This window comes from Copadichromis virginalis, linkage group LG23, assembly GCF_057382275.1.
Source record: "Copadichromis virginalis isolate Kocher_CV1m ecotype Utaka linkage group LG23, C_Virginalis_male_GT1.1, whole genome shotgun sequence".
NCBI classification, from domain to species: Eukaryota; Metazoa; Chordata; class Actinopteri; order Cichliformes; family Cichlidae; genus Copadichromis; species Copadichromis virginalis.
This window is the reverse complement of record NC_140639.1, coordinates 41,475,800-41,499,096: the sequence shown is the minus strand read 5'-3', so window position 1 is coordinate 41,499,096 and position 23,297 is coordinate 41,475,800. Positions and strand designations below refer to the sequence as shown.

Sequence of the window (23,297 nt, the reverse complement as noted above, 5' to 3'; positions counted from 1 at the left end):
TTGTATTTTGGCATGAGGAAGATGGCGGCGTGATCAGATTTGCCAAACGGGGGGCGGGATTGTGCCTTGTAGCCGTCCTTGACCGTAGTGTAGCAGTGGTCCAGTGTCCTTTCACCCCTGGTGGGGCAGGTGATGTGTTGATAAAAGTTCGGCGCTGCGCGTTTGAGGTTGGCGCTATTAAAGTCCCCCGTCACAATAAGCGCAGCGTCCCGGTGTTGTGTCTGGTGCTGTGTGAGTGCCTCATGCAGCTCGCATAAGGCGGTGACCGTGTCCGCTTGTGGTGGAATATAAACGGCACTTACAATGACCGATGTAAATTCCCGAGGTAGATAAAAAGGACGACACATGATGGACAGTAGTTCCAGATTTGGTGTGCAGGAGCGTGTGAGAGGAACAACGTTCGCACTGTTGCACCAGTTGTTGTTCACCATTAAACACACGCCGCCTCCCCTTGACTTCCCCGAGTCCCGTGTCCTGTCCATGCGGTGAACCGAGAAGAACTCGGCCGGCTGGATGGCGTGGTCCGGCACCGCTGGGTTCAGCCATGTCTCGGTGAAGCAGAGGAGATTGCAGTCCCGAATGTCTCTCTGGAACTTTATCCTGGCCCTGAGGTTTGTCAAGCTTGTTCTCCAGTGACTGGACGTTGGCGAGCAGGATGCTAGGCAGAGGTGTGCGGTGTGCACGAGCTCTCAGCCTGTTCCTGACGCCGGCTCGCTTCCCTCTAGGCCGCCGCCGCTTCCCTTTGTTCTCCCTCGAGATCTCACTCGGCCAGCTCGGATCCGGAGTTAAAAACTTCGAATTGTGAGTACATTGTATACCAATAGAAACAAGAGTGTCACTGTCATACCTAATGTACCCAATGGTGATGATTTTGCCGATTTAGAAACGCTGAAAACTAACTTAAAAAACAAAGACAAAGAAAAAGTGGTCGGAGCAGTCGTGACGGCAGCTGACCTCACCGGCGCCATTTAGCTCTGCTATCACTTCCAACATAAATGAAGACAGAAAACTAAACAGCAGTGACTTTTGTAGGGTTACTGAAGTTGGACTAGCTAGTATATAATGATGTGCTATGTGATTGCCAGTGACATAGTTATGTTAGCATAACATAAACACAGTGAAGCTGGAGGATGAACGCTAACTTGTTTCCACTCGATAAAAGTTAACGTGGGACAAATGCAATCGCATGGCAGGATGCTGTAAACAGACCATTCAGAATGTTTCTTTTTCATTTATATCGCTTGAGAATTATTGGATAGATAGTTATTTGGTTTGGTAAAAATATTAATTCAAGGTAAGACTGTTTAATGATTGTTTAATGATCCTTTGGCTCATCCAGCAATTCCAACAGATTCTTATCCCAATCTATAACATCTGATATTTTGTCAGATGTTATAGATTGTTAGGTATCAGCCACCTTGACCCCCAGTTATGGCAATAATGGTCACCAAGAGGTAACAGTGCTACATAGAGCTCTATATAGTCCATGTTAGGAGGTTAAAGGTGTGGTACTTGACTATGCCACAGGTTTTTCAACCTGGAGACCATGGTTCGAGTCCCATTGTGAGTTTTAAAAGTACTCCACAAGCACTGGGAGTGCAAACCTCTCTCAGCAATGTGATAACCCTGTCATAACATCACCCTCAACAAATTAACATTAGCCAGGCTGGCAAATCAAAGGTAAAATGAAATGCTCAATTCTTCACAGATTCTATGATAAAATTTGTGGTTTTGTGATGTCAACGTCTTGGGACTCTGATGCACTGACTTTTCCTGTAGTGTCAGCAAAGGCTTTATATTTGTGGTCTAGCAGTTGCTGGCAGCCACAGTGCCAGTCAGTGTCAAAGAAAATGACATAAGAACCTGCTAACTAGAAAGCGAAAATTTCTGAAGAAATTTTAAGTGTGCCTATGCTACTGCCAATGAGTGTAGTTTGCTTTTAATGTGGTGCAATAAGTGCAGGTTGCCATTTATAACAATAGGGGGGAGCAATATGCAACATGAGCATAGTTTGCTATTTATACCACAAGAGGGAGGGAAATTGAATACAGCTGATTTTCAAGTTAAAGAAAAGTAAGCTGTATTGTGATCTCTGCTATATGCAGTGCAGCATACAGAGATGAGAGAAAGATGCTCCAGTTACACCATTACAAAAGAAGTTAATCGATATAAAATAAATTATGTTTAAGTCTGAGGTGTTCAAGAGAAGTTACAATTTAGATTTTACAGTTTTGAGTCGTTTAAAGTGAACAGTTTAACAGATTGTAAACCAAAGTAAGTTTTCTTGGTAGAAAAAAAAAAGCCCATTAAGCGGTATTCAATTTGTATTTCAAAGGTATTTTAATGTGAAAAGGGAAAATTATGCAAATTATGAAATTTCCCCTTGTGGGACTAATAAAGGTATCTTATTGTATTCAAACTATATTTTGTACAAATACCATTTACAATAATGTATTCCATTTAAACATGATATTTAGATTGTGATAAACAGCAAAGCAATATAAAATAAGGAAAAAGGAAACCATTCAAGTAACTTTATATTATGAACCGAAGAGTAAGGAAAAGTATAAATGAAAAGCATACAAGCATTAATGTATATAGATAAACCCAACAATCATATGACCCCCTATGAGCAAGCACTTTGGCGACAGTGGGAAGGAAAAACTCCCTTTTGACAGGAAGAAACCTCCGGCAGAACCAGGCTCAGGGAGGGGCAGCCATCTGCCGCGACCGGTTGGGGTGAGATGCAAACAAATCAAAAACTGTCCACAGAGCTACAGGGGGCACACTGGGATCGCAACAGCAGCCATAGAGGGAGACAGATTAGGATGTTCTTTCCAGTACTGAAGTAGGTCGCTTTTCTTATGTGTGCGTTTTTCTCTGAGAGGTAGGTCTCCACTTTAGTTTCTTCTCATGAGGCATTCACGGATACTTCTGGATAAGGGTCATTTGGAAGCAAGAGGTTGGCTGACTTTGCAAAAACAGCTAGAAAACAGATAAAAGCAAAACACAATTTAAAACAAAACAAGAGACATCACAAAGCGCAGGTTTCAGTTAGCGAACTGGCAAGTCATGATGATCTAATAAATATTTGCAAAAATAAATGTAACTTTAGAACTAAATTACCCAAAACTAAATTAAAAAGGAAGTAAAAGAGTTTTAATTTGTTTAATACTGGTGTCTTTTGATTAAGTAAGTTGCCATGTGAGGTAAAACCACACGTGGCTGTAATTTGGTGGCCTGTATATAGTTCCAATCAAAGCGTATAGTTGGCTTAAATGGGTTTAATACTGGTGTCTTTTGATCACTTGACTGTATATAAACCTGTTGAACAAAAGGTGCATTTTAATTTCACTATACCTGCCCATCCTTGTAGCTGGTTTCTAGAAGAGTGGCACAGTTTCAACATCAGTGTAGAGCTTCTCCACTGCCTTCACTGGACAGAACACATCTGAGGAGTTATGAATGAATGGATGACTTAATGAATGGATGAGATTATAGTTTGTTTCAAACACTATCGATACCAAATGTTACAATATAAAGAAAGAAACAAAAAAAATACAAATGACCTGTTATGGCAGGGATCCCATCAGGTGCAGTTGCAGTCTTTCTGTTCACGTTTCTAGTCAGCTCTTCAATGGATGACAGCACATCAGCAGTCTTATCTATGAGCTCCCACTGGTGAGCTGTCAGTGTTGCTGGTAGAGCGTGCTCAGTCGCAAAGACATGAAGATCACGTTTTTGTTGCAGTAGGCTTCGCACCACGTAGAGGCTGGTGTTCTGTTGTGTCTGCGTATAAGAGAACATGATTGACTTTATTTTTCAACAAATTCAGTTCAGAGTGTATAGGAATTAATAAAATAGAAGTACATTAAAGAACAAAGGGGATACAACAAAATTCTTGCTTTCATAATGCTAACATGTAACCATATGGTAATGTAACTGTCCACTATAAATCCTTAATGGAGGAAGACGTTTTTTTAAATTTACCTTGCTGCCTGGAGGACATAAGGAGGTGGGTCTATTCTCCGTTACCAAGGACAACCTGGCTGGTGCTGTCTGCCAACCCAGGAAAAACAGTATATAATGTTAAGACATTAAGTGACCTGACACATTAATTTCACTCTAAAATGCAATGCATGGCATGAACTGGTATGCCAGTTGGGTAACAGATCGTTTTTCTAGTGGACGTGTGTCTGAAATCTGATGAGAGGTTATGTACAGTTAGTCAAAATTATAAAACCTACTAACAGATTTGAAACAGAATGGAATATTTGATACTGAACAGTAGTGGTTACTAAACTTACAGAGCAATAAAAAAAGAAAATCCCTATAGAAGACATTAAGTGACCTGACACATTCATTTCATTTAAATGCTCTGCATACCATGCACTGTTATGCCAGTTGTGTGACATTATAACAAACAATCCTAAACTGTATGGGTAGGTGTTCTTAACTGTCTCAAACGTGTTTCGAAAACTGTTCAACTGTCTGTGATCACTACTATATCTTCTTTACCTGGTCAGATGGAAAACTACTGACTGCCTCATCTTGGTTGTGGCCAGTGAGCATTGGGACAGCAGGATCGACCAGGTCAAGTGGTTTCCAGCGCTTCTTTTGTGCCTGGGATCTTTTATTTTTTCTCGGCATCTGGTAGAATGTCAGCAGAAAAACAGAATATTAATTGTTGGCATTTCAAGCATGTGATCAGACCCAGCTTTCATTTTAAGTCAAGCATAATAACCAGGTAGCTGCATTGGTAGCCAAAAGACTTTACAATGCAGTAAATCGACAAACAGTAAATGAATCAAAAATTCTGATGTATACCAGCAATTTTTTATTTTAACCCTCTGATACACAAGATAACTACAAGAACCAAAAAATAATAATAAATCTCTCTTTTCTTTAAATAGACATATTGATAGTGTCACTGCCCGGTCTTAAGGCTTTGTTAAGTAAAGTTCCATAACAGTTTGTATATTGTAATTGGGAAAGTGATTACCTTGAAAGTTGGGAGGCAGATTTGTTGACCACGACAACTACTCCATTTTGGTGTACAGTAATTGGGAAAGTAATTACCTTGCAAAGCTGGGAGGCAGTGTTGTTGCTGGGGCGCTGGTAGAATGCCAGCAGCAAGCAAACCCAGATGTTCACAGCTCCTACTTAACACCTTAAACTTTCCAAACAAATCTTACAAGAACATTTGGCAAAGTGATTGGCTTGCACACCTAGGAGACAGTCTTGTTGCCCACAACAGTTTTGTTATAGAGTAATTGGAAAATTGGGTACCTTGCAAGGCTTACAGGCAGTCTCGTAGCTGGGAGGCGGTCTTGTTGCTGGGGCTCTGGCAAAGTGCCAGCAGCAAGCAGACCCAGATGGTCACAGCTCCTATTTAACACCTTAAACTTTGCAAACAAATCTCACAAGAACAATAGAAGTACATTAAAGAATGTTACAAGAGGACTCACCTGTACTTCTTGTTGTAGATGCTGATATCCATATTTAGGTCCATCTGTATGACTTTTAGGCGAGAGTAGGCCAATAGGGAGTGACACTTGGCAAGTCCATATCCCTCATACCCTTGCAGTCATTTTGTGTTAGTGAATAACACAATAAATGGGGTTATGATAACTGTGATATGTATTCAGAACACCTGATTGGAGGCAGGCGTATGGCTGTGATATGTAAATGTGATCAATCAATGTGTGTTTTTCGGTAGTTGCAGCAGTAATCAGTTGTGCATATCCTCTTGACTGCAACAGTTCTTGGATGGGTTTTTTTCCTCTGCTCATAAGGTCCTCATTGAAGTCTCCACAAACAATAATTGGTTGGTGATTCATCATTTCCAACGAGTCCAAAAGACATTGCATTTGTGGTAAAAACCTCACATGGCTGTAATTTGGTGGCCTGTATACAGTTGCTATCAAAGCTGTGACTGGCGATTCAACCTTGACAACAACAAATTCAAGGTCAGTCACATTTTGCAGGTATTTTCGGGACTCTGCTGTAAGAATTGTGTTGTAGTAAATTGCAACTCCACCGCCATTTACCTTTGCCATGTCTGTATGATTTGTGTAAGAGACGTGTCTGTTGCGTGTGGCCATGTTGTATTGTTCCAGCTGGAAGCGGGGAGAAACCGATGATCCAGACAAGTGTGTTTCTGTTATACATAAAACATCAGCAAGGCTGAGTTCATGGTGGCATCTCATGTCCTCCATGTGAGTTGGGAGACCTTGTGCATTATGATGGATAATTGTCAACGTGGGGACTGTGGGATCTACTGATTTTAAGAATTGCAACAGTGGTCTTGCATTCTCAAATGATGCATGTCTCATATTTTTGAGTGCATCTGTGATGGCAGGATCAGCATAGATTTTCTTTTCATCAAAGTCTGTGATGTACAGTCCTTTAAGTGAGGTTGTGCGGCTGAGTGCAACATAGGCCATTCCAGGTTCAAAAACACGCTTCAAGCATACTACTGCTGATTCCATTGTCATGCCTTGTACTTTGTGAGCTGTACATGCAAAGGCCAACTTCATTGGAAATTGCCTGCGAACCACTCCTTTTTTACTTGTGCATTCTTCACATTTCTCAATATACACAAGATTGTCTGAGGATCCTTGTATTTTTCTGCGAAATTTTTGCCCAGAATTTTCATTGTCCAGCGTGAGTCCAATGAGATTCACAGTTTTTGGTCCATCCTGTGTGGCTGTCACAATGTTCGTGATTGTTCCAAATGTCCCATTAACAAGCCCATCTTCAACATCCAAATTTCTGATAATCATAACACGCACTCCAGGTGCAGCTTGTATGTTATCAGGTAAATCTCCTTTGTTGCCTTTCATCATTTCTGCCAGGAGGACCATGTCACCCGTTCGTGGGTCTTTTCTGTAGTCTTCTGCCTGAATATTTATGATATCAGAATGAAGAGCAGTTACAGTTGCTGAATTGTGTTTGTCGACCTCTTTGTTTGTAGCATAAATGTGTAATACATTAGATGGACAGTCTTTTATGTCATGGATAGCCTGTGTGAGCAAGGCTTTGTCATCGGCTTCAAGAGAATCTGTTTTTTGCTTCACTCTTATCCTGTTCAGAACTTCAGCAAAAGAATGATCATCTTTCTGTCGCATGATTTCTGTCAGGTTGACCATGTGGAAATAGTCTTTCCAGAGATCAAGGACATTGTCCTCATACACACAGAGTGGTTTGGCTTTTCCAAGGGGTGGCAGCTGGTAAAAGTCTCCTACTGCAAGGATAGACATCCCACCAAAAGGTTTCTTGTTTCCTTTGATCTGCTGAAGTCTCCAGTGGATGTAGGCAAAAAGGTCTTTAGAAACCATAGATATCTCATCAATGATCAGAATCTCTGCATTTGAAAGTGAAGCTCTCACTTCATCCAGTGCATTCCCCAGTCCCTGATAAGGCGGTTTTAAAGATCTTGGCAGCTTTAGCAGAGAGTGCAGTGTTTTCCCAGATATGTTAAAAGCTGCAGTGCCAGTAAATGCAGTCAGCAGTACTGCAGGGTAGGACATGTCTGCTTGGTCTCGGAATCTGGGGAGTTGGTGCAAAATCTTTGTTGCCTCCTCATATATGCACTTGATAACATGTGATTTTCCACAGCCAGCTCCTCCAGAGACAAAATAAAAGAACTGCTCAGGACAGTGACCCCACACAAGTTTGAAACACCACTCACGCACTGCGTAGAATATGGATGCTTGGGTTTCATTCAGACTTTGGTACATTTTTCTGACAAAGTCTGGGCTCAGCTTTGGTGCTATGATTGCTGGCATGGTTCCACTGCTGCTACCACTGACTTGGTAGTCAGGAACAATGTCCATTTCATTTTCGCCAGTGTCATGTCTGGATTGTCGTTGGGCCACACACTCTAAACGATCTACTTCAACCTCAGGTGCAAAGGTGTTCCATGCATTGATAAGTGGGCCTTGTTGTTCAATCTGTTCCAGTGCCCTTTCCATTGTTTTGCCATGGCCTTCATATCGCTTTTTGTTAAAGGTAACAATTGGCCGTACTGCATAACCATGTTTTCGTCCACTTTTGTAGAACTGCTCGGATGTGGGGTATTCTGTGTTTTTAAGGTCATCATTTGATCGATGTGGATAATAAAGTTTTAGCAGTCTGCTATAAAACTTTTCTGGTTGTTTCTTTTCTGAGAACCGAGGATATCTGATTATTGCAGGTTTCCCTTTTGTTCTTTTTTGAATATAACCCATGTTATTCAAAAGACGGATGGCATTTTTGGACTCTGTTTGACGGCCGTAGAGAATCCTGTACTCTGAAGCAAATTCACCCAAACACATTCTTTCAAAGTCAGGTGTTCTGGGTCTGTTTGCATATTTTTCTGGCAATCCGGACATCCACACATTTTCATCATCTGGTGCCATGCTCTGCAACCTGCTCATCGGGAGACTCATTTTCAGGGCATCATCATCAGTCTGTATGAAGACCACACTGCGTGAACACTTTTTTAGTGGCAGGCTGCATGTCCTTGCCACGGATTCTTGGGCACTGACTTCTCTGTGTTTAGCATATGCCTGCATTATCTGTTTCATTTCATCTCTTTCATTGACACTGGACTTTTTTACTTCCTGGATGACTCCATTAAGAAATTGTGTCATCTCAAATTCGGGTTTAGAGACATAAGACATCATGTACATCAGGCAGCTGTAGTCATCAATGACATATTGGATGTCCATGTTGGCATTCCAGGCCCTCAGCAGATCTGCATTGTATGCATTCACCCAGCAGTCATTAGGTTCACGCTTTAAGAGGATGACATGACTATTGGTTAAATTGAAGACACAATCCAAGTATTGTTCATAAGTTAATTTGCATTTGTGAAGCAGCTCAGACAAGTCTTCAAACGAGGAATTTGGGTCGCAGAGCAAATCTCTCAATGGCTGGAGTTTTTCTTTGGCCTCTTTCATTTTTTTTGCGAGAGCCATTCGTCTGTTCTTTTGCTTTTCATTTGTGCCTTTCTCCTTACTTGTGCTATGCTGCTTATCATTGTGATCATCATCATCATCTGGGCTTGGGAAAGTGATCATTGTTTGATCTACGGGTAGTTTGGGGAAGCCAAACCTACATGACACATTACCTTTTTTACAGGATCTGGAGTGATTTCTGCTGTGGACTTGAACCTCAGACACAATTTTGTGAAGTTCAGGATCGGCATTTTGGTCAGGCATCTTACATGTTATGTACTTGTCAATAAATTTGTACACGTGGTCTTCAAGGTCGCTTCCAAATTCAGGTGCATCTTTGACCCAAACCAGTAAATGGATATGAGGGCTACCTCTGGCCTGAAACTCCACTCGATAAAAGTAATCTTCTACTTCACCGATGGGCTGTGCTGGGGACAGGATCAGTGTTGTCATTAGTGCATCGACTCTTTTTTCAAACAATCGCATCACAGTCACAGGGTTGCTTCGGAGAATTTCACACTTTGTGTTCCAGTCAAGTTGTGAAAAATCCACCTGTTCACCTTGTTGAGTTTTTATGACCTCAACAACCTCAGGCCATCTCATTTCAGCAGCTGAAAATGTCAGGAAAAAAGTTGGCTTTCCTAACTGTCTGACCATAGCATGTAGGTCTTTCAGTGCCTTCTCCCAATAGGCTGGAGTACCTCTCAGAGGTTTCATGAAGCGTGTTGCGTCTTTGTTATTTATCAGTTTCTCCACTTCGTCTTTATTTTGAAGCATTCTGTTAGAAATTTTACGCCCATCCTTGGTGATTGCCTTTCCTTTGCGCAATTGGATGGACATGCTGTTTGTAGCCATGTGTGTTTCTGTTACAAACTGTGCAAAGAATAGGTAGCTTTGGTCAGTTGCAAACCGTGTGTCTGCAGAGAACAGCCGTGTATTAAAATACATGCTTGGGTAAAGTTTCACTTGTCTGGCTTCATCTAATGTGTTCTGTCCAGTTGGGAACTGGACAGGAAAGGCCATGGCTTCAAGTTTAGGAACAGAGAAGAAGCCAACAGGTCTATTTCCTTGCGCGGGTGCAATGCTAAATATTCCTTCACCATATGATAAAATGTCCTGTGCTATATCTGGTGGTTGCATACAGGTGTCTAGAACAAGACCAGGTCGAAGTTCTTCCTTTTCTTTCTCCATATCTTGTAAGGGCTGTTCATTTGACTGTTCAGGCTCCATTAGTTGGTTTACATCATGACATGGCTCAAGCAGTCCAGCTGTTGTATCCTCAGTGGTTCTTCTTTCTGGTACAATTTGCTGGTCGAAGTTTCTGGGCAGTGCATCTTGAATATCTGCATCAGCAGTGTCATGTTCCGTCTCGATTATCTGATTACTTGTGGGATCAGCAAAAGTAGCTTCATCATCAATAGATACATCTTTGTATTCTGAATGCATCTCTTTTAGCTTTGATAATCCTGCTAACACGTTCTTCATGTTTACAGTGTAGAAGTGTTGGTAACCTTTGAATCTGATGTGTCTCTTCAGCTGTACCTGCAGGAGCTGGGCTTCACTGTTAGGTCTGGGAAGACAGTTTACTGTGGTTTCCACATCCGATGGTACACAAACAACAGCCCCATGTACGGCTCTTTGCTGTCCTTTTGGTAATGCAATGATTTTTGCAAACGGGAGAATTTTAGCAGTCAGTTGTCGTTCTAGTACATTTAATCGACTCAGTTCAATTGGAATGGTTGCTAGTGCTAAATTGTTTGCTACTGCGACGGATGGCATCTTGCCTCTTTGTAGGTGGTTGTCACAGTTGTAGCAAATCCACTCTTCCATTCTTTGTTTTGGGAAAGTACAATTAGCTGAGCATTCCCTGTCACAAACATGGACAAATTTTCCTGTCAAGCAAGTGGCAACAATGTTACTATTAGTAACATACTTTGATCTTTTGCAATGTTTAACTTGATTAGGAAACAGAGTTCTGTGGCACACTGTACAGACATGGGTGGGTCCTAACTGAATGGCTTCACGGAAAGCTAATGTGGCTGCTTGCATCACACTGTTCACTACAAGCTGGGGCTGTGCTTCAGACTGTGGACCCTGCTGGAACTGTGTTACTAGTCGTCTGTATTTCTTCTTTATTCTCTGTGCACACAACTTTTTATAAATGGCAAAAGATGCAGTGGTAGCCATTTTGTGTCTCTGGTACTGGGCACAGCGCTGTATATGGTGCAGTCTGAATTGTGAGTCATTGTGATACCTGGCATAAATTGATTTTTTCTGTTTGTGCCTGTAGTTTGGATCAGATGCATATTTTGTTCTTATGTATTGCTTCTGTCTGGTTTGAAAGTCAGTATCCGTGTTGTACCTTTGGACCAGATATTGCTTCTGTCTGGTTTGAAAGTCAGTATCCGTGTTGTACCTTTGGACCAGATATTGCTTCTGTCTGGTTTGAAAGTCAGTATCCGTGTTGTACCTTTGGACCAGATATTGCTTCTGTCTGGTTTGAAAGTCAGTATCCGTGTTGTACCTTTGGACCAGATATTGCTTCTGTCTGGTTTTAAAGCTGGTATCCGTGTTGTACTTCTGAACCACATATTTTTTCTGTCTGATTTGAAAGTCGGGATCCGTAGTATATCTTCTGATAATGTAGTCTCTCATTTTTTGTTGAAAATGACGATCACTTTGGTATCTCTTCACCTGGCAGGCTTTTACTTTTTCTTGAATATGAGGATTTGCGTAATATTTTTTGGCTGATAACAGTCTTTGTTTACGGTAATGATAGTTTTCAGCATATTGAGTTTTCATAGCCTGTAATTTTTTCATTCGAAATTCACGACAGGAGGCATATCGTTCTCTTTCGTGTCTTCTTTTGTTTGTCTTCTTTGCCACTTCTTCAGTTGAAGATTTGTCTTTAGCTTTTACATACTCCCTCTGAGCTTGACGAATAGCTTTCTTACGTTGTCGTTTATTTAATTTGCTCACATTTCTTGCTGTTCGGGGGGTTTTAGCCATTTTGTCATCTGGTGAGTTTAAAGTATTGTCTAACATCGTCATGTGGGTTTTGGCTGATTCTGGTTCAGGCATTTGCGCAGTGGGATTCGTGATTTGTGGTTCATCATTTTGTGTTGATGATGTAGCTGTAGCTCCTGGTGTTACCTGAGTTGACTGTCCAGGGGATTCCGTGTGAGTGCTGACTGTTTTGAAAGAAACAGGCACAAACTCATATCGTGCATGCTTGCCTTGATTTTGAAAAAGGTTATGCAGGTGGGTGATCAGGTCATTCACATGAGTGAAAGTGAGCATGACTGCTGTTCCATTTGGCTGACGTAAACCCGCTGCACTTCTTGAGTGTGAATCAAATAATCCATACCTCCCAGATTTGTCACGGAAAACCGCAATGCACTCAGGTGAGACCATGAGCAAAGCAAAGTTCACATCTGTTGACAGACATTCAAGGCGAATAGCAAGAGGCAACCACCACTCTGTTCTTTGAGGACTGTTCTCTGCTGCTTCCAGAAATCCATAACTTATGTCATCCATTTTCACACTGTAGACATTTGTGTCAGTATGAAGTTCTTTGGGCAGGTCCTCCATGGTCAGATGATCCTGTGTATAACGCTTCTCCTGCAGAAGATTTGTTTTAATCCAACAGTAGAGTGCATCTCCCTGTTCAAGGACCTTATCAAGCATGGCTATGTTGAACTGGTATTCCTCATTAAGGTAGGCCAGGAATGTGAGGGCATTACATGTGCACTGATTATTTCGAGAGAATTCTGTGTACCTCTCATCACTCTGACAATGAGTTGCACTGACACTCCAAAACGGCTGAACTGTGTTGCTCTGTAGCTCCTCCGTCAGTAGGTCTTCATTTGTGTCATGGAAAGGCTGATCAAGAAATGCAAAGGTGACACATATTATTGTTAAACATTTTATGATATGTGTTTCAAGGTTGAGCAATAAAATACATTTAAGTGTTGCTGCAATAATGTAGAAAAAATGTGTTTTTATTTTTTTAAGTGTCAACGACTGAACATAGTGTAAAGCGCTTTGGGAGCCTTGGAGACTAAGTAAAGCGCTATACAAATACAGGCCATTTACCATTTTTAATTATGTTAAAATAATTAAGCAATGTGCAGGCAAATTAATCCAAATTATATCACTCGTCAATCATAGTATAGCATAATCTGAAGATAAACAGCATGAGATATGCCAGAAAGAGAAAGGCAGAAAGACAGTGACAGGAACAGTGAGAGTGAGTGAGAGAGAGCAGAGGTGGAAAGTAAAAATGACAAATATTTCAGATATCTGTAATTTGCTTGAGTGCTGTTTTTTTTAACGAAGGTCATATCTGTACCTTCTGCTCCTCATATTTTCAAAGCAGTTAATTTCTTTCAGTATAACACATTATTTTAGGTTGCTGCGGGCCTTCAAACATCAACTAAATTGCAGCCTAAATATAAATATATGAAAGGAAATCCTGTTTACGTATTATTCGTAAGAGGATCTCAGATGCTCTTAAATTAGATGTAATTCGTTCACTGATTTCAGATTAAACCAGATGGTTCTGTACATGTGCCATAAAAACACGTTTCATAGTTGTGTTACATTTTGTAAAGAAATGACACAAAATTCAGTTAGAGGTTAAATGTGATTGAAACAGAATACAGTGACATCCATCTTGATAAAAGATGAGTGTCACAAAGCCATGTTTGTATTTATTTGCATTGCTTTTCACTGTGGATGTCAATTTATGAGAAGCTTTAAGTATTAAATGGTATAAACTTTTTTCTGAACACACACACACACACACACACACACATACACGTATACGTATATATACACGTATACGTGTGTGTGTGTGTGTGTGTGTGAGTGATATAGCTAAATAGACAGAAATAGCTGTTGAGATGTCTACATTTTAGGAATCCGAAGAAAGACATTTACAAATTTAGTAAATTTGTACATGTTTTTAAAAAGTACATATTTAGTCTAACATTTTAGTATATTTAGTACGAGTTAGCAAGCATACTTAAGGTGAAAGACTAAATATCAACTGGGCTGCCACGATTTGTCGACTAGTCACGATTACGTCGACTAACAAAATCGTCGACGACTGATTTAATAGTCGACGCGTCGTTTGAAGCTGGAATAAGTAGCAGGATTTAAGAGTGTAATAACGGACTGAAACAGAAGATGGCAGCATTGCATGTACAAGGATGTCAGCTGCCGTTAAACCCCGAAGAAGAAGAAGAAGAAGAAGAAGAAGGAGAAGGAGGAGCTGTGTCCCAGAATTCATAGCGCGGCCCAGCTTAGTTTCCAACAATGGCGGCAGCTAGTTAGTTTTAATATTACTCTTATTATTCTTTCTGGGTCACAAAATAAACGTTTAACATATTTTCAGGCGCGAATGTAGCTGTGTAAACCTCAAATATCTGCTCAGTTTATCAGGACACCACATATTTTCAAAAGCGCTCCGACGTTTTCGGAGATGTCTGTTACCCACTAGCTCGTTAGCGAGCCGGGGGCTAGGCTCACTAGCGCAGTGAGAACACCGGACTCCCGGCAAATCGTTTTCAAACCCACCGCCGTCTTTCGCTACTCAGGTTAAATATATATGAGTCACTTAGATAACTTAAAATGTTATTGTTTGGCTTTTTTTTAGTATTTTATTTGTTCCTGAGTAAATCGGTTTGGCTGAGATTAAGGTTATAGTTTTTACACAGCTGAATAAACGTCAAGCAGACAGCTGATTATCAGAAGTGTGAGATGCTGGAGAATTTACTCCGGTGTCCTGTTATATTTTAGATAGCAAAGAGTTTATTAAACTTTACCGAAACAATCTGCAAATTTCATTAAAATTTAATAAACTATCATCTTGTCTTTATTTTTAGTTAGCACAGACCTGAAACACTTAAAGCTGTAAGCTAATGATAGTTATATAAGAGCAGATGCTGCTGGTGCAATAAGCTGTAGTTTTACGTCCAATGGATGATGATCTGATTAGTCGACTAATCGCAAAAATAATCGGTGACTAGTCGACTATCAAAATAATCGTTTGTGGCAGCCCTAATATCAACCCCGGTGATTATACAGCAAAGATTGCATGTATACCAATTTGTTATAGACATTTGTGGACATACCTTTTTAGGTGGAGAATTTGATGCCGTGTGGAAATCATCAGTTGCCCAGACTCGTTTTGCTGGTGGACGAGTGTCTGAAATCTGATAATGGGTTACATACAGTTAATCAAAATTATAAAAACCTACTAACAGAGTTGAAACAGAGTGTAACACTGGATACTTTAAAGAAAACATGAAACAGTAGTGATTACTAAACTTACAATAAAAAATAAAAAAGCAATAAAAAAAAATCCCAGCTGTTTGCATCATAACTACTAAGAGATTTGAAAGTGAGTGTAACTTTAGAAACTTTAACAAAAATATGGAACAGTAGTGGTTACGTAACTAACAAAGGGGATACAACAAAATTCTTGCTTTCATAATGCTAACATGTAACCATATGTCTTTAACATTTAATGGTAATGTAACTGTCCACTATAAATCCTTAATGGAGGAAGACGTTTTTTTAAATTTACCTTGCTGCCTGGAGGACATAAGGAGGTGGGTCTATTCTCCGTTACCAAGGACAACCTGGCTGGTGCTGTCTGCCAACCCAGGAAAAACAGTATATAATGTTAAGACATTAAGTGACCTGACACATTAATTTCACTCTAAAATGCAATGCATGGCATGAACTGGTATGCCAGTTGGGTAACAGATCGTTTTTCTAGTGGACGTGTGTCTGAAATCTGATGAGAGGTTATGTACAGTTAGTCAAAATTATAAAACCTACTAACAGATTTGAAACAGAATGGAATATTTGATACTGAACAGTAGTGGTTACTAAACTTACAGAGCAATAAAAAAAGAAAATCCCTATAGAAGACATTAAGTGACCTGACACATTCATTTCATTTAAATGCTCTGCATACCATGCACTGTTATGCCAGTTGTGTGACATTATAACAAACAATCCTAAACTGTATGGGTAGGTGTTCTTAACTGTCTCAAACGTGTTTCGAAAACTGTTCAACTGTCTGTGATCACTACTATATCTTCTTTACCTGGTCAGATGGAAAACTACTGACTGCCTCATCTTGGTTGTGGCCAGTGAGCATTGGGACAGCAGGATCGACCAGGTCAAGTGGTTTCCAGCGCTTCTTTTGTGCCTGGGATCTTTTATTTTTTCTCGGCATCTGGTAGAATGTCAGCAGAAAAACAGAATATTAATTGTTGGCATTTCAAGCATGTGATCAGACCCAGCTTTTATTTTAAGTCAAGCATAATAACCAGGTAGCTGCATTGGTAGCCAAAAGACTTTACAATGCAGTAAATCGACAAACAGTAAATGAATCAAAAATTCTGATGTATACCAGCAATTTTTTATTTTAACCCTCTGATACACAAGATAACTACAAGAACCAAAAAATAATAATAAATCTCTCTTTTCTTTAAATAGACATATTGATAGTGTCACTGCCCGGTCTTAAGGCTTTGTTAAGTAAAGTTCCATAACAGTTTGTATATTGTAATTGGGAAAGTGATTACCTTGAAAGTTGGGAGGCAGATTTGTTGACCACGACAACTATTCCATTTTGGTGTACAGTAATTGGGAAAGTAATTACCTTGCAAAGCTGGGAGGCAGTGTTGTTGCTGGGGCGCTGGTAGAATGCCAGCAGCAAGCAAACCCAGATGTTCACAGCTCCTACTTAACACCTTAAACTTTCCAAACAAATCTTACAAGAACATTTGGCAAAGTGATTGGCTTGCACACCTAGGAGACAGTCTTGTTGCCCACAACAGTTTTGTTATAGAGTAATTGGAAAATTGGGTACCTTGCAAGGCTTACAGGCAGTCTCGTAGCTGGGAGGCGGTCTTGTTGCTGGGGCTCTGGCAAAGTGCCAGCAGCAAGCAGACCCAGATGGTCACAGCTCCTATTTAACACCTTAAACTTTGCAAACAAATCTCACAAGAACAATTAGCAAACTGATTGGCTTGTAAAGCTGAAATGTAGCCTTGTACTGTATGGTTGAAATGTCCCACTGAGAGACAAAGAGGAACTTTACTCCCTTCCAAACAGTAAAGTTCCTCTTTGTCTCTTTGTTTTAATTACAAACAACGGCTCTGGAATAAAATGGCATCCAGCGCTAAACACACCAATTTTCTAGATATCAGCTGAACACACACATAGAAAATATAAGGGGGGCACTTACCTTGGCTGAAGCAAGAGTTGAGGTGTTAAAGGCTGCTGTAGTTAACGCCTTATAAAAACAGAAAAAGAGGTGTGAAACGCGGCTACAACGAAGCTATTGTTTTGGACGCGGCGACAGTCGCCACTTAAAAGTTTTAATTACAAACGATACCTCTGGAATAAAGTTACATCCAAGTGCTAACCACACCATCATTTTGTAGATATCAGCGTCCAGACACAGAAAATCACTTTCAAAGTCATTTTCAAGCCGGAGAGGCTTACCTATGCTCAATATCCGCTAGCTAGCCACCACCGAGACAAAGGGCGTGAAATGCGATCGCCAAGATACACATACAAAAAAAAAAATCACTTCGCTTCTTAAAAGTTTTAATTACAAACGATACCTCTGGAATAAAGTTACATCCAAGTGCTAACCACACCATCATTTTGTAGATATCAGCGTCCAGACACAGAAAATCACTTTCAAAGTCATTTTCAAGCCGGAGAGGCTTACCTATGCTCAATATCCGCTAGCTAGCCACCACCGAGACAAAGGGCGTGAAATGCGATCGCCAAGATACACATACAAAAAAAAAATCACTTCGCTTCTTAAAAGTTTTAATTACAAACGATACCTCTGGAATAAAGTTACATCCAAGTGCTAACCACACCATCATTTTGTAGATATCAGCGTCCAGACACAGAAAATCACTTTCAAAGTCATTTTCAAGCCGGAGAGGCTTACCTATGCTCAATATCCGCTAGCTAGCCACCACCGAGACAAAGGGCGTGAAATGCGATCGCCAAGATACACATACAAAAAAAAAATCACTTCGCTTCTTAAAAGTTTTAATTACAAACGATACCTCTGGAATAAAGTTACATCCAAGTGCTAACCACACCATCATTTTGTAGATATCAGCGTCCAGACACAGAAAATCACTTTCAAAGTCATTTTCAAGCCGGAGAGGCTTACCTATGCTCAATATCCGCTAGCTAGCCACCACCGAGACAAAGGGCGTGAAATGCGATCGCCAAGATACACATACAAAAAAAAAAAAATCACTTCGCTTCTTAAAAGTTTTAATTACAAACGATACCTCTGGAATAAAGTTACATCCAAGTGCTAACCACACCATCATTTTGTAGATACCTCATTTGTAGATACCATCATTTTGTAGACCTCGGCTGAATACCCGCTAACTAGCTTTAGCATGTGCCGAACATGACCACGACAAAGAATCACCCAGACACATTAAAAAAATCACTTTCAAAGCTAAATTTCGAACCGGAGAGAGAGAGATACACTTACCTTGTCAAACCTTACACTGTTGTTCCGAATACTTCAGAAAATGACGTTCAAGTGTCAATTTCAAAACGGAGGAGAGGTGGACAGATGCATGCGGGTCCAGCATACGCTACGGTGTCTTCTCAGGTCAATTTCAAACTGGAGGAGGGGCGGACTGACGCGCGCCGTTGATAGTGTCATCATTACGTTAATCCGAATAGGCCGCACCACTCCCGGCATACCACTAGAATAAAGGAATTATCGGCCCATATTAACGAAAAATAAGTCCAGTGTGAAACAGTCGCTTGGCGAGCGATCGGGTGGTTTAGCGAGTGTCAGCCTCTTAAGTTTAAGACAAGCCCGGCTGCTTTTTAAGCGACGCGGCGCTAGCTACCCAGCTAGCGTCAGTACACAGGAACTACTTCCGGTAGTTATACAAAATAAAAGCGTCCACAGGGACACAGCGGCCGCCTCGCATTACTCCCGACATACCACTAGAGTGAGCCAGCACACCACAAATGAAGTTTTCTTGTTCTCTATTCATTTCAATGGGAAAAAACTTGCATTAAAATATTCATATTTAAAAAACTATAGAAGTAATAAACACCAAAAGTCATAGCAACTCATTCCAGCTCCAGCCGCACACAATGATATATCATATGTGAACCTTGTCTCAAAACTGTGGGGCGAGTTAAGGTCCAAAATTTCAGGCGGAAAAAGAATAATAATAACTAGAAAGCGAAAATTTCTGAAGAAATTTTAAGTGTGCCTATGCCGCCGCTAATCAGTATAGTTTGCCATTCAAACGGCTACAGAGAGCAAAACTCAGCAGAGCAGCCATTCTCCACCATGAACTATGGTAAAACCAAACACCGCTCGCGCCTCACAGATGACAGCTTACGGTTTTGTGTAAAGATGAGGTGACTTCGTACAGCCCCAATTTGTAGACGCTGTGCGCAGAGGTTCATAAGCAGAACCGACAATGTTTGCATGAACACACTTTGAAGCATTACGTTATGGACCACTTTTCACACATAGTTGCTGTACCCACACAGCCGGCTGTAGCTTTTCATCTCATAGCCCGACACATACACAAAAAAAAAAAAAAAAAAAAAAGCAGAGAGAGCACAGACTTTACACCTGAGAGGCGTGATTGCAGATGCCGCTGAGGTGGGTCCACCTCCCCTGCAGCGGCACTGCAGACCTGAATGATTAACAATGGTCTACAGCCAATCTTGTGTATTATTATACAAACTTTGGTTGTAAGATTCAGATAACTATTTAATAAAAGCTAAATATTTTATATGAGAGTAAGAAAGAAAAGTATATCTTTGTCTCATACTCTCATCAGACAATACATGAACCTCTCAATAAACAAAATATATGCTCGGCTTAAATGACAAACCGCTATTTTACACAGTGGAACACTTATTTTTAAACAAAACCAATGCAGTTCGCCACTGACAGTGCTTACCTTTGCACATCACAGTAAACACTGAACCAAGATGGCGCCCACGCGAACGAGAAATCTGAACTACGGTGTCCTGCAGAGGACAAATGGTCAAAATTGCTAAAATTTACAACATATATGCAGCTCAACAGCGACACCTTGTGACTTATTCCAGTCACTACCTTAAATATACATAACGTCTTACCTGACATTCAGTTCACCGGACACTCATACCGAATCACCAGCCCATATAAATGAAAAATAAGTCCAGCAGTCAACCAAGAGTCATCACGAAAGACTAGGGGTGACACGAGAGCGCGAACGAGAAATCTGAACTACGGTGTCCTGCAGAGGACAAATGGTCAAAATTGCTAAAATTTACAACATATATGCAGCTCAACAGCGACACCTTGTGACTTATTCCAGTCACTACCTTAAATATACATAACGTCTTACCTGACATTCAGTTCACCGGACACTCATACCGAATCACCAGCCCATATAAATGAAAAATAAGTCCAGCAGTCAACCAAGAGTCATCACGAAAGACTAGGGGTGACACGAGAGCGTGAGCGGGCCTGGGTGTCAGCCAGCCCAGCCTGGGTGTCAGCCAGCCCGACCTGGGTGGCAGCCAAGCCGCGCTAGCCAGCTAGCCGCCATGCGGCGGTGAAACGAGAGCGTGAGCCGGCCTGGGTATCAGTCAGCCCGGCCTAGGTGTCAGCCAAGCCGCCCTAGCCAGCTAGCTGCCATGCGGCACTAGCAGTAACATCGTGAGAGATATGGGACTTCTTGATAAAATATGGGACTTCTTGATAAAACGAGCAGATATTTGAAGTTTACACCCCTACATTCTCGCCTGAAAATAGGGGAGGCTGTCATAAAGTTCAAAATCAGTAACTTAGCGCGCACAGCTGTATAGAAACTCCGTCGTGCTAGCTAGCACGCAGTACAGTTATTGTAACTGTCAGCACAACGAAAATAAACTACACCTAAACTCGGTTTATATCTGACCCAAATAGAGTGCAGTTAATAACGTCTTACCTGAAATTCAGTTCACCAGCCGCCTGCTTCTCCTGCATTGGGTTTCCCTTATCCACGATTGAGCTCCGCGTTAGCCACCACCGGTCGATCGGTGTTTCTTTCCCCGCATACGAGGGGAAGAGACATATACCGGTGGCTAACGCGGAGCTAGCTAGCCACCGGTATATGAACAACTCAGTTATTTTTTCCACATCGACCAGCATCATCGGCCCATATAAACGAAAAATAAGTCCAGCTAAGACAAAGACTGTTTGCGGAGCGATCGGGGGTGAAAGGAGTTAGAGACGCCTCACTGAAAGCCAAGCCTGGGTGCTTTTGAGCGAAGCGGCGCTAGCTAGCCGAGCTAGCTAGCCGGCCGGCCAAACTAGCTAGCCGGCTAGCAGCAACATCGTGAGAAATCTGTTGCTAATATGGGATGTTTTGACAAAACGAGCAGATATTTGACGTTTACACACCTACATTCTCACCTGAAAACCGGTCGATCGGCGGCCGCCTCACATGTTTCTTTCCCCACATATGAGGGGAAAGAGACACATACCGGTGGCTAGCTAGCTCCGCGTTAGCCACCACCAAACAACTCAGTTAGTTTTTCCTCATCGACCAGCATCATCGGCCCATATAAACGAAAAATAAGTCCAGTGTGAAACAGTCGCTTGGCGAGCGATCGGGTGGTTTAGCGAGTGTCAGCCTCTTAAGTTTAAGACAAGCCCGGCTGCTTTTTAAGCGACGCGGCGCTAGCTACCCAGCTAGCGTCAGTACACAGGAACTACTTCCGGTAGTTATACAAAATAAAAGCGTCCACAGGGACACAGCGGCCGCCTCGCATTACTCCCGACATACCACTAGAGTGAGCCAGCACACCACAAATGAAGTTTTCTTGTTCTCCATTCATTTCAATGGGAAAAAACTTGCATTAAAATATTCATATTTAAAAAACTATAGAAGTAATAAACACCAAAAGTCATAGCAACTCATTCCAGCTCCAGCCGCACACAATGATATATCATATGTGAACCTTGTCTCAAAACTGTGGGGCGAGTTAAGGTCCAAAATTTCAGGCGGAAAAAGAATAATAATAATAATAATAATAAATCCGAGCAATAGTAATAAGTGTGCCTTCGCATAGGCACACTTAATAATAATAATAATAATAATAAATCCGAGCAATAGTAATAAGTGTGCCTTCGCATAGGCACACTTAATAACAAGCTAACGGTGTTGGGGAACACCCAGTCCCCACAGTGTATTTATAGACAGGCACAGTCCACTCTTTAACAGTTTCTCAGATTGTTTAGTCCAACTTTGTTCAAAAGTTCTAAGATAGACTGAGGCTTCGTGCTTTGCTAAAACAGAACCAGTCTGATCTGCCTGTTGTTAAAAAGCCTGCAGTATAAAGACAGAAATAATCTTATTTGTTTGTATCATAAAGACTTTGTTGTACTCTATTATCCCAATGGAGCCTACACTCAAAAAAGTCAACTAAGGCAGTTGTTTGATTAATTCAACAGACATTTGTCTATTTAACATGAGCATATTGAGTTTAGGTTTTTAAATCATTATCAGTTATTGGTTTAACATAAAATAATAAAAGGTTTAATGAACTAGATTTGCATTCTTCAGTTCAATTAAATGTAATTATTTTAAATCAACAACTCTAAAACCGATGCCTAGTGCACATGCTCAAACTTCCCAGAAGTGAAGAGGCGGGAATGTGGAGAAAGTTAAATGTGTTCAGTGAACTGCCGTTTCCCTCTGCGGAATCTTCCACAATACAGGTAAGAAATAAATAACTGAAAATATCTTAGTCAAACGAAGTTGTTCCGTCCGTTAATTGTTTAACAATGTTTTTAATTCCAAATGTGTAAGTTGTCATTAGACAGCGGGAGTGGAGCAAATACAGTGAAAATCGGGTATTAGACCGTGCCAATCCGTACCGTCTAATACCTGATTTATAATCCGCTCCGGCTATATTTATATTATTATTAGCATTTCCACTTCATTGTTTTTCATTTTTTTTGTTACCCGTTTTTGCAGTTAGTCTTATAGTGTTTTTAGCGGTTATTGATATGTTTAATTCAATATTTAACACGTTTGTAATTCACTTTCAAAGTAAATGAAGTTAGCTAAAGCTAGTATGGTTGTCTCATTGAACTTTTACCTAGCTATGTTAGCATTCACTTTGGTTTTAAATGATGGTTATTGCAAGACATGGTCTTTCTTCACTTTTTTTTATTATCATTTGCATTTCTTCTTTCTTTCTTTCTCTCTCCTTTTTTTAAGCATTCGGCCTCTCGCAGTAAGGCAAGTTAAACTAGCGTGCACGAGTTGC

The 23,297-nt window shown here is 40.9% G+C and overlaps 1 protein-coding gene and 1 long non-coding RNA gene across 8 annotated transcripts in view; both read right to left on the bottom strand.

Annotated features, from left to right (window-relative positions):
- Positions 1–2,316: 2,316 nt before the first annotated feature.
- On the bottom strand, positions 2,317–16,259 carry LOC146681646 (uncharacterized). 7 transcript variants are annotated; one of them, XM_085448132.1, is made up of 7 exons: positions 5,469–5,587; positions 5,290–5,344; positions 4,519–4,650; positions 3,991–4,059; positions 3,570–3,789; positions 3,361–3,451; positions 2,317–2,985 (listed from the first exon to the last, which is right to left on the bottom strand). In XM_085448132.1, exons 1-6 carry the CDS (start codon positions 5,510–5,512, stop codon positions 3,384–3,386), a joined length of 588 nt encoding a protein of 195 aa, XP_085304258.1. In that variant the 5' UTR covers positions 5,513–5,587; the 3' UTR covers positions 2,317–2,985; positions 3,361–3,383. The 7 variants fall into 7 exon arrangements, 5 of the variants coding, with proteins under 5 accessions (XP_085304258.1, XP_085304259.1, XP_085304262.1 ...); XM_085448133.1 differs by having other exon boundaries at positions 3,361–3,436; XM_085448134.1 differs by lacking the exons at positions 2,317–2,985; positions 3,361–3,451; positions 5,290–5,344; positions 5,469–5,587 and adding exons at positions 12,721–12,824; positions 15,080–15,160; positions 15,535–15,603; positions 16,063–16,259 and having other exon boundaries at positions 3,727–3,789.
- Positions 16,260–21,401: 5,142 nt separating this feature from the next.
- Positions 21,402–23,297, bottom strand: part of LOC146681643 (uncharacterized) — a 30,545-nt gene continuing 28,649 nt past the window's right edge. Inside the window, exon 2 of the long non-coding RNA XR_014918017.1 lies at positions 21,402–22,165. This is a non-coding gene — a long non-coding RNA (uncharacterized LOC146681643). The remainder of the gene's footprint in view (positions 22,166–23,297) is intronic.